The sequence below is a fragment of the Salvelinus alpinus genome, chromosome 23 (genome assembly GCF_045679555.1).
Source record: "Salvelinus alpinus chromosome 23, SLU_Salpinus.1, whole genome shotgun sequence".
NCBI lineage: Eukaryota > Metazoa > Chordata > Actinopteri > Salmoniformes > Salmonidae > Salvelinus > Salvelinus alpinus.
Window position 1 is genome coordinate 20,304,514 of NC_092108.1, and position 12,028 is coordinate 20,316,541.

Here is a 12,028-nt window from a genome sequence, read left to right on the forward strand (position 1 = left end):
TATGATATCATTTACGAAGATTATACTTAAAAAAAATATATATATATAAAAGAATAATGTTTTTTTTAATCAATTTGTATATTTGAGTTTAACCACAATATTTGTTGTGTTACTTGTTCTGTCTTTTCTGGTGGATTAAATTGAAATTGCAACCAACTTTCTATGGCTTGTTTTAAAAATAGTGATATGTGGAGATGATTTCCTTTTCAAATAACTGAAAGTGACAGGTTGTAATCTGAATAAAGCGGAAAAGGCATTTCTTGAACATAGGGTGAGACATTTTTATTAATCTAAGATCTACTAGAACACCAGTTTGGATTTAAGTATAACTTTTGTATGACTGAAACCTATAGTGTGAGGTCTAATGCTTTAATATTTAGTCATTTCTGCCCTCCAAATTCATATTCATTATATATATAGACCCGTTCAAGTTTGTCTCGCTTGCCAGTCCAAATAAAATTGTATATTTTTTCTCATATAATTAAAAAAAAACTGTTCGCTAGGTGTAAGCAAGACCTTAAGCAAATAGGTAAACTGGGATATGACTAAAGAGTTAATCAGGGTGATTTTTCCACAAATAGAAAGGTATTTACCTTTCCATGGTAGCAAGATCTATTTTTGCTAACTTTCTATAAAAATGTATTGGACTGAGATCATTTCTTTCTTTCAGGATATGTATACCGAGTATATACACAGCACCATCAGACCATTTTATTGGTAAACTACATGGTAAAGTAGTGATACAATACGTAATATAGTACACATCATCATTTGGTTGTAATCCAGAGAGGTTAGAAAAATGATCTGGCTGTGGAGGGATCCAAGTTGTGGATTTAAAAGAAAACATGAATCATCAGTGTACAATGACACCTTAGTTTTTAAGCCCTGTACTTCTAATCCCTTGATATTATTGTTGGATCTGATTTTAATAGCTAACTTTTCGATGGTCATAATAAATAGATATGCCGATAGTGGATAACCTTGCTTTCCTCCTCTTGACAGTTTAAAACTTTCTGAGAAGTAGCCATTAATTACTATTTTACACCTAGGGTTACTATACATTATTTTAACCCATTTTATAAAGAGACTCTCCAAAATGTAAATGTTCCAGGCATTTATACATAAACTACAGTTGTACTTTATCAGAAGCCTTTTCTAAAGTCTGCTATGAATAGCAGGTCTGGTTTCCCAGATTTTTCATCGTGTTCTATTGTTTCCAGTACTTGCCTTATATTATCTCCAATGTATTGTCCATGTAAAAAAACCTGTCTGATTAGAATGAATAATGTCAGACAATACCTTTTTAATTCTATGCGCTATACATTTTGCTAGAATGTTTGCATCACAACAATGAGGTTTAAGGGCCTCCAATTCTTTATATTTCCCACTTGTATCCTGTTTCAGTAATAATGGAATCAGACCTTGTTGAGTGTCTGATAATCTACCATTTACATAGGAGTGGTTAAAACATGCTAATAACGCTCCTCTGAGTATATAAAAAAATTGGTATGCCATCCAGCGCTGGAGTTTTCCTGGACTTAAAGGCTTTAATTACATCAAGAAGTTCCTCCTCTGTAATTTCACCTTCACATGTGTCTTTCTGTATGGCTGTTCATTTTACATTATTTAGAGAAAAAAATCCATACAATTAGCTTCGGTTAGAGGAGATGGAGGAGAATGAAACGAAAACATATGCTTAAAGTACTTTGCTTCCTCTATAATTTGGTGAATCATAGGTGACTGTCATTTGTAACAAGTTTCAGTAAACTCTTTTTGGTAGCATTTCTATGTTGAAGAATTTACTTGCTGTTTATTATCTATGCATAGTCACTTTACCCCTACCTATATGTACAAATTACCTCGACTAACCTGTACCCCCTCTGTCACACCCTGGCCTTAGTTATCTTTGTTTTCTTTATTATTTTAGTTAGGTCAGGGTGTGACATGGGGAATGTTTGTGTTTTGTCTCGTTTCGGGTGGTTATATGGAAAAGGGGGTGTTGGGTTTAGTGTATGGGTTTGTGTTGTGTGAATGTTTCTAGGTATGTCTATGGTTGAGTGAATGTTTCTAGGTATGTCTATGGTTGCCTGAGTGGTTCTCAATCAGAGACAGATGTCGTTCATTTGTCTCTGATTGGGAGCCATATTTTAGGCAGCCATAGGCATCATGTTTTTGTTGGGTCATTGTCTAAGTCTGTGTCTGTGTCTAGGTCTAGGTCTGTGTCAAGATTGCATGTTTTGCATTTAGTCGGTTATAGCTTCACGGTCATCGATTTGTTGTTTTGCTTCGTTGGTTCATCTTCTAAATAAAGAGAAGATGTATTTTTCACACGCTGCGCCTTGGTCCTCTCTCTCTCCCTTGGACAATCGTGACACCCTCACATTGACTCATTACTAGTACCCCCTGTATATAGCCTAATTATTGTTATTTTATTGTGTAACTTTACTTATTTTTTTACTTTAGTTTATTTAGTAAATATTTCCTTAACTCTATTTTCTTAAAACTGCATTGTTGGTTAAGGGCTTGTAAGTAAGCATTTATTTTATTTTATTTAACCTTTATTTAACCAGGAAGGGCTCATTGAGATTTAAAATCTCTTGTCAAGAGCGTCCTGGCCAAGATAGGCAGCACCAAGTCATTACAAAAATTACAGACAAACAACATGAAAAACTACAAGTAATCTAGTAAAAACCATAGAATTCACAAGAGTATAACAAAAATCAAAAACAGCAAATTAAAAACATTGACAGATCAGGGAATCAGTCTCAAGATCATTCATCAGTGATTTAAAAATACCAAATCGGGAGAAGTTCTTCCAGTTTAAAAGTATTTTGTAAGGCGTTCCAAGACATTGGCGCAGAGTACATAAAAGCCCTTTTACCAAATTCAGTTCGGACATTTCACGGTAAGGTCAACACCTGCTGTATTCGGCGCATGTGACAAATACAATTTGATTTGATAATCAAAAAGACATGCTTCTTCCCTTGCAAACTCAACATGGCTTTGTGATTCTGTCTTTAGTAATTTACAGAACTGTTGTCTGTATGCCTCTGTTACCAACTCGTAAGCCCGAAGGAAAGCAGCTTTAACAGTGTCATAATCTGAACTCTGGTCAAGAAATAAAGCGGCGTACACTTGCGGAGCTTTTCCCAAAATAACACATTGGAGGAGCAGTGACCAAATATCTCACAGCCATTTTAGGGATGTGGCAATCCGCTCAAAAAGAGTCAAATACACATCCACCTCCTTTTCGTTGAAAGGCGGTACAAGTCGGCTCTTTCGACCACGATCAAACTCTGTTGAGGGTGCAGGATTGTTTGACTGGATTTGGAGTGCTTCCAGATCGATCTCCCTTTGTCGCGCTGCCAGCTCCATCTCTTTTAATCAAATGGCATGTGCATGTTGTTATTGTTCTAGTCTGGTTGCACGTTCTCGTTCTTGTTGTTTGACTGCACGCTCATTTTGTCTTTCCCTATGCTCCAACTCTAATTTCTGTTGTTCAAGCTCAAATTTTTGCTCCAACTTTGCCATTAGTTCTAACTCCCTTAGTTGCACCTCTACGGGACGTACTCTACTACCCGTAGCACCCTTTTAATCAGCCTCTCTCTGAGAGGATTTCCTCCACCAAAGCAGTACCGATAAACTCTGACTACTGCTTTTGGATTGTCAGATTCAGCTTTGTACATTTATCTAGCATCTCCCATGTAGGGTTTTCCACAAATGCTTCCAGCTTAAAGTCCATGGCTTTATGTTTATTTTACAAGCCTGTGTGATTATGCAACTATCAAAATGATTCCACCAATCTTATAACTCCTCTGGGTAGAAACTCTACCACAAAAGTGTATTTTGAACACTCAAATATTTGGGCACAGCACATACTCATGGGAAACAAGGTCCCGGATGAGCCCCCATTTTGTTATGTTCCCCAGCTAGAAAACCAAATAATGTTGCTCAAACTGAAGGGGGAACTAACAAAGAGTCACTGACAACAACCAAAACAAAACAGGTGGGGTTTTAGGAGGGGTTCGTCCACTGAAGTTGACTACTGTAGTAACAACAACTGGAACCTAAAAGACCCCCCCCCCCCCCCCCCCCCGTGAGTGCCCACTAAATTTGACCACTAAGAGGCAAACAAAAGAAAAGCCCACACCAAACTTAAAGACAGACAGGAAGCAAACCAAAAAGGTGGAGCAATACAAAATCAGATAAAGTATTTGCTTGTCTAGAAATCTAAATAGAGCGAGCCAACTAAAGGTGTTAACCCTCCGCATCTATCAAGACAACTGGAGAACTGGGCCAGTCACTCTTAAATAGCATCTGGGCCAGTACAGGTGAAACACCTTCCCACTATTGAGAAGGCAACCAGCCCAGGAATAACACATACTGACTACCGAAGTGACACCAATTGTTGCGCCCTACGTGCTAACGAGCTATACGTGCTAAAAGACCAACCTCAAAACATAAATGGAAAAACCCAAACCTGTAACAACACAACAATGTAAATCACAAGCAATACAACACGAAACAACTAGTGGGGACGAGTGCATTCGGAAAGTATTTAGATGGAAAGTATTTAGACCCCTTGACTTTTTACACATTTTGTGACGTTATTGCCTTATTCTAAAATGGATTTAATGAAATTGTTTCCTCAATCGACACACAATACACCATAAATGTGATAAGTTTTTCATTTTGAATAAATTCGCTAAAATCTCTAAAAAACAGTTTTTGCTTTGTCATTATGGGGTATGGTGTGTAGATTGAGGGAAAAAAACTATTCTAAAATTGTTTAAATAAGGCTGTAACGTAACAACATTTGGAAAAAGTCAAGGGCTCTGTAGACTTTTCGAATGCACTGTACAGTCCATTGGATAAGGAACATTTCATACAGTTCAAATAAATGAGTGGGGAGGGGGGGGGGGGTCGTTGAGCAGAGTTATTTGTTTAACTGTCTGATACTGGTGGGGACAAATGATTTCTGGGCTCTGGCAGGTTTTCTGTACATAAAATCTGTATCGTGGCCTGATGGCCAGCAGCATATCACCCTGCATCCCACTGCTGGCTTGCTTCTGAAGCTAAGCAGGGTTGGTCCTGGATGGGAGACCAGATGCTGCTGGAAGTGGTGTTGGAGGGCCAGCAGCACCCATTTGTCTGGTCTAAAACAATATCCCAATGCCCCAGGGCAGTGTTGGGGACATTGCCCTGAGTAGGGTGTTGTCTTTTGGATGGGACGTTAAACGGGTGTCCTGACTCTTTGTGGTCACTAAAAGATCCCATGGCACTTATTGTAAGAGTAGGGGTGTTAACCCCGGTGTCCTGGCTAAATTCCCAATCTGGCTCTCATACCATCACAGTCACCTAATCATCCCAAGTTTACAATTGGCTCATTCATCTCCCCTCCTATAACTGTTCCCCATGTCATTGCTGTAAATGAGAATGTGTTCTCAAGTCAACTTACCTGGTAAAAAAAGTCAGAGCTGATAGGGTACTCCTGGTTGAGTGGATTGATGGCAGCATTCGCGTGAAACTGAAAGCGCGAACCACTGCTTTTAACCAGGGCAAGGTGACCGGAAACATGACCGAATACAAACAGTGTAGCTATTCTCTCCGCAAGGAAATCAAACAAGCTAAGTCCCAGTATAGAGACAAAGTAGAGTCGCAATTCAACAGCTCAGACACAAGAGGTATGTGGCAGGGTCTACAGTCAATCACGGATTACAAAAAGAAAACCAGCCCCGTTCCGGACCAGGATGTCTTGCTCCCAGACAGGCTAAATAACTTTTTTGCTCGCTTTGAGGACAATACAGTGCCACTGACACGGCCCGCTACCAAAACCTGCGGGCTCTCCTTCACTGCAGCCGAGGTGAGTAAAACATTTAAACATGTTAACCCTCGCAAGGCTGCAGGCCCAGACGGCATTCCCAGCCGCGTCCTCAGAGCATGCGCAAACCAGCTGGCTGGTGTGTTTAAGGACATATTCAATCAATCCTAATCCCAGTCTGCGGTTCCCACATGCTTCAAGAGGGCCACCATTGTTCCTGTTCCCAAGAAAGCTAAGGTAACTGAGCTAAACGACTACCGCCCGTAGCACTCACTTCCGTCATCATGAAGTGCTTTGAGAGACTAGTCAAGGACCATATCACCTCCACCCTACCTGACACCCTAGACCCACTCCAATTTGCTTACCGACCCAATAGGTCTACAGACGACGCAATCGCAACCACACTGCACACTGCCCTAACCCATTTGGACAAGAGGAATACCTATGTGAGAATGCTGTTCATCGACTACAGCTCAGCATTTAACACCATAGTACCCTCCAAACTCGTCATCAAGCTCGAGACCCTGGGTCTCGACCCCGCCCTGTGCAACTGGGTCCTGGACTTCCTGACGGGCCGCCCCCAGGTGGTGAGGGTAGGTAACAACATCTCCACCCCGCTGATCCTCAACACCGGGGCCCCACAAGGGTGCGTTCTGAGCCCTCTCCTGTACTCCCTGTTCACCCACGACTGCGTGGCCATGCACGCCTCCAACTCAATCATCAAGTTTGCGGACGACACTACAGTGGTAGGCTTGATTACCAACAACGACGAGACGGCCTACAGGGAGGAGGTGAGGGCCCTCGGAGTGTGGTGTCAGGAAATTAACCTCACACTCAACGTCAACAAAACAAAGGAGATGATTGTGGATTTCAGGAAACAGCAGAGGGAGCACCACCCCTATCCATATCGACGGGACAGTAGTGGAGAAGGTGGAAAGTTTTAAGTTCCTCGGTGTACACATCACGGACAAACTGAATTGGTCCACCCACACAGACAGCGTTGTGAAGAAGGCGCAGCAGCGCCTCTTCAACCTCAGGAGGCTGAAGAAATTCGGCTTGTCACCAAAAGCACTCACAAACTTCTACAGATGCACAATCGAGAGCATCCTGTCGGGCTGTATCACCGCCTGGTACGGCAACTGCTCCGCCCACAACCATAAGGCTCTCCAGAGGGTAGTAAGGTCTGCACAACGCATCACCGGGGGCAAACTACCTGCCCTCCAGGACACCTACACCACCCGATGTCACAGGAAGGCCATAAAGATCATCAAGGACAACAACCACCCAAGCCACTGCCTGTTCACCCCGCTATCATCCAGAAGGCGAGGTCAGTACAGGTGCATCAAAGCAGGGACCGAGAGACTGAAAAACAGCTTCTATCTCAAGGCCATCAGACTGTTAAACAGCCACCACTAACATTTAGTGGGCATTGTCGGAACTAGAAGCACAAGCATTTCGCTACACTCGCATTAACATCTGCTAACCATGTGTATGTGACAAATAAAATTTGATTTGATTTGATGTGAGCTCGGTGGCAATCCTTACTGCCGTCCGGTACACAGTAGAGTATTACTTTATATTGTATTTGGCCTAGATTTTTTTTATGGGTACAGGAGAGAGAGTAGCCAACTCTGTGTGATAATTTGTGTTTATGCTTTAAGATTAGCCCAGTATTTGTTATTTATTAGTTGTTGTTTTTTTAAAATTAATTTTCTAATGGTTGGAGATATGCACAGCTTCATTCACGTTGCTGTGTTTGGTTGATTTCAGCATCATGAGTAAGCCTAAAGGATTTCAGTGGTGGTTTAGAATGTTTATAATTGTCCCTTAGAGATCTGTCCCTTACATGGATTCTCCTGTACTTTTGTATACTTTTTAGCCAGTAGTTCTTAAAGTAGCGCTCACAAGCCAAAAGTGGTCCCCGAAAATTGTGTACTACATCACATATGTGCAGATATGTGCACCACGTCATTGCTCTCTCCCTCTGCTGTGTGTGCATCATGCTAGCGGTTACTCAAATGGAGAGAGGCTGTAGCTCATCGACTGGAACTCTGGAATTGCTAGGGGGCTGGCCTTGAGGTAATACAGTTATTCTGCTCATAGATCATGACAAAACCCCATGCACAAAGAAAGGTCCATATATAAATGACTGGCCGCATATAGCCCTGACATCAACCCCATCGAACACCTTTGAGATGAATTGGAACACTGACTGCAAGCCAGGCCTAATCATCCAACATCAGTACCCAACCTCACTAATGCTCTTTTGGCTGAATGGAAGCAAGTCCCCACGGCAATGTTTCAACATCTAGTAGAAAGTCTTCCCAGATGAGTGAAGGCTGTTAAAGCAGCAAAGGGGGGGACCAACTCCATATTAATGCCCATGATTTTGGAATGAGATGTTCGACAAGCAGGTCTCCACATACTTTTGGTCATGTAGTGCATGTTAGTGTGTGTGTGTGTATGGGCACATACCTGTTGGTGGCTGGGGAAGCTTCTCATGGCTTCCAGCACCTGATGCACAACTGCGCTGAGCAGGTGGTGGGGCATGCCCACAGCCATGTCCTGATTGGTCAGGTTGAAGATGCAGGCTGAGGCCACCAGCTGGACATGTAGAGATTCTGAGTAGCTCTGCATCCCTCCCAACACCAGCTACAGGAAGGAGAGAAGGGTACCTACATAAGGACTTCATAACACATTCATGACCCATACATAACACATGTATAAGCAGTACATAAGATTTTTGTATAAATGCTTATGTCAACAACCACAATTTCAGCCATTTTATATACTGACATATTCCGACCGTTACCTTCAGGATGTCTGGTCTGGTCTGGTCGTACATGTCGTTAGTCAGCTGGTAGAGATGGACCAGGGCCTCGCGTGTGAAACACTCTCTCTCTCTGTACCTCCTCAGAGATTCACAGATCTGCTTCTCATTGGCCTCGCCGGTCACCTAGAAGACAAACAAGAAGATTATTCGTCAGTCACTTATTCCTCCTTCTTCTGCACATTTTCTGATAGGCCTCGATAGGTCATAGCTGAAACTACTGCTTACACCTTCACAGCTGTCTCAGATCCACCAAAGCAAGTAAATGACAACATGAAGTAGGAGGCATTTTTTGTAATGAACAATAAAATCCCCCCCAGGCGGTCACCTCACCTTTAAGTTGTCCTTCCCAGACAGAACATCACAGGAGCCAGCCCCAGTAGCCAGAAGCCCCAGGAACAAAAGCCCTCTCCTCCCCTCGACGAAGGCCGTGACCGCCCCTTCAGTCACCTTCTTCCTTCCAGACACATCCAGAGACACAAGTGCTGGGAGAATCCCAGAACCCCCCTCCAGAAGCAGCCTCACTGCTTCATCCCCCTCCCCCCCTTCGTCATTCTCTGCGGATGGCGGTGCAGAGGCGAAGCGGTCGTCAGAGAGGTCCAGGTGCCTGAGGGCGTGGAGCTGGCTAAGGATGGAGATCACCCTGGCGGGTGACATGTCCAGCTGCCTCAGCCCGTGGGCAGTCAGGGATCTCAGGGTAAGCCGGCAACCCAGCAGGGCGCTCAGCTCCGTGACGGGGGTGCTGGAGATGTCCAGGACCTCTAGCTGTGGCAGAGTACAGATGTCCTCCAGGAAGGGGTCTGTGAGGTCTGTGTTGGCCAGGTTGAGTGTCCTCAGGCCCTGCAGAGAGCTGAAGCCCACTTGCTCTTCCTCCATCTCCAGGGACGTCCAGCCCAACTGGAACCTGCTCAGTGTGAGCCTCTGCAGGCTGGCTCTGCACTCCGGGTTGGAGGCCAGTCCTGAGAGGATGTGGGCACCAGTGAGGCCCCCAGGGACCCCGGATGCATCCAGCTCCTGCAGCCGGTGAGCGCAGAGGGCCAGACGGAAGGCCTCTGCAGAGAGGGGGGAGGAGCGGACACAAGCTCTGCGCAGACGGAGTTGTTCACAGCTGCGGAAGATACCGACTGTTCTGTCGTTTAGCGTACCTAGGGGATGAAAAAAGAAGAAGTGAAAACGTGAGGTAAGGCTGAAATGTGGATGAGAACAGTGATGACCAGGAGGTTGACACAACAATATCTTGTTTTAAAAAATTACGTAAAATCAACCCATTGAATAGAAATTCCCTTTTTTAAACCCATAGGTTTGTTAACCATTACATTTATTTAATTCCATTTGTGTGTGTTTTGTTGTTGAACATTCTCTGGCGCCCTCCCTCCCTACTCACCCTGGGCAGCCATCTTGTGCAGTAGCTGATCAGCCATTTCCTGTGGGAGCAGTGGGGCCCAGCTGAGCCTCAGGGAGCCGTCTGGGTGCGTACTGCAGAGGGAGTCCAGGCTGAGACACACCTGGGCCAGACACAGCTCAGACAGGGCCACGGGACAGGACTCCTCAGCCTGCAGTCAAACACAGCTGGCTTTGGTTCTGCAGTGCATGACATTGCACCTGATGCAACCACATTTGACATGAATGGATACTTGGTATGTTTCATTTCCATACAGCAATGATAAATGGATGAAAAATGATTAGGCTTTCAGGTACCTGAATCTGTCACTCTGTTTGAAGTGTTTTGTAACCTAAATAGTTTTCAGAATAAACCTTTTACTCAATCAATATTTGATAACTCAAAACTTGTAAAATGTGTAAATATATATATATTTTTTCAACAAGTACTTAGTCATGTCGAAACAACGAGAGCACGTTCAGAGCCACTGACACTGTGAGTGACACAGTAGGATATGCGATTGCGACATGGCTTGTTTCTAAATTTAACCAGAATAGAGTAATGGCGCATTAGATAGTCCCTTTAAATCACCCTCTAATCCTACAGATCTCTTGACCAACCAAGGTGAACAAAAGCAAGGCTCTTGCTATTTTACTATTTGACAGAGACAGCAAGGCAATACGAAAAGGAACTGGGAAGGGGGTAGCCTAATAACTCACTCACCATTTTTTTTTTTTTTAAATACAAATATTTCCCATCACTTTGCAATATCAAATGACTTTCAGAACAAGTATTGTGGTTCAAATTGCAAGACTATCTTCTGTCGTGGATATGCACATGTATATTCCGTTCTTTTTCCGTCAGTTGACATTGGTAAAATCAAGCTACAAAGTACAGTGTCTACTGCTAGTCAAATTACTGTTGAATGTTGATACAGCGACAGCACTTGATCGATAGTTAACGGTGTGTAACTCCAGAGCTCCACGATGTCGAACCCATAGAAATAGTTGATCCACGAGCCGTCGTACTGTAATACCACTTTGTAATTGGTCGGCAGAAGTCAAATGTCATCCAATGGCAACTTCTCTTTCAAGCAGGTGCTATTCTCCTACAATGTTCTATGATACATCATGATCGATTAAATGGCATTTGATTTGCAGTCGATAATGAAATGCACAATAGTTGTATCTTTGACATTTTAGCACATTTAACTTAGTTTGTATCAATCTTTGACATTTTTGAAGAAGGGATTAGTAACTAGTTTTGCCACAAGGAGGGGCCACTGGCCTCGGGAAAATATTACCGGTAAACTACTGTTGATTCCCCTTCATGACTTTGCTAAAAGATGCTCAGTTGCTCCCAATACATAACTTCAAGAACTGTCTCTTTGTTGAAGATTTTAAATGAACAATATTACATCTAGAAATACTCTCCCGCATCCTTTAATTGTGTTGGGTTTAGAATATTATATCAAATCATTTAGATGTAAGTGTTCCAAGGTGGTTGGATGAGTATATGCACTGGGTGGAGATGTCAGTTTACTATAATATCACTTCTCATAAAATAATTTTACAATTATATTTTTCTATGGCTCCCCTTAAACTCTTTGGTACTGTTCCCTTTACTTTCAGCTCCAGCAGCAGCAGCAGCAGTAGCCTAACCCCTAATTCAGCACATTAGCTCATGAGTTTTCCTCTCCAGGCCAGGGCTGGCCCATAAGGCCCCCACTGTTGTTTTCCAAACTTAACTAGGCCATAAAATCAGCTGAGCTCTGAGCAGGAGGGCAGTATTGGGTCTATTACCAGGGACCAAACAGACATCTTGCCCCAAATTTGAGTCCTTCCTATTATGTCACACATTAAGTAGTCAAATGTGGGGCAGGCAGACACATAAGCCACTCCCAAGTGACAAAGCTGGCTCCATAAAAGTAATGGTTTGGTGGGTGGGGATTGGCAAAAAGAGAGAAAAATGATTTATCTATCTAGAATCTAGAATC

General features: G+C 43.1%; 1 protein-coding gene across 2 annotated transcripts in view; it reads right to left on the reverse strand.

Annotated features, from left to right (window-relative positions):
• Nucleotides 1-11,036, reverse strand: part of LOC139550511 (protein zyg-11 homolog) — a 50,533-nt gene extending 39,497 nt beyond the window's left edge. The window contains exons 1-5 of one of the 2 annotated variants that reach the window (XM_071361447.1): nucleotides 10,756-10,892; nucleotides 10,036-10,204; nucleotides 8,985-9,796; nucleotides 8,634-8,777; nucleotides 8,297-8,473 (exon numbers count right to left, since the gene is read on the reverse strand). In XM_071361447.1, the coding sequence (XP_071217548.1) occupies nucleotides 8,297-8,473; nucleotides 8,634-8,777; nucleotides 8,985-9,796; nucleotides 10,036-10,204; nucleotides 10,756-10,758 (1,305 nt within the window). In that variant the 5' untranslated portion in view covers nucleotides 10,759-10,892. Of the gene's footprint in view, nucleotides 1-8,296; nucleotides 8,474-8,633; nucleotides 8,778-8,984; nucleotides 9,797-10,035; nucleotides 10,205-10,755 lie in introns of both variants that reach the window. The other variant, XM_071361446.1, reaches the window with a different exon arrangement.
• Nucleotides 11,037-12,028: the final 992 nt, after the last annotated feature.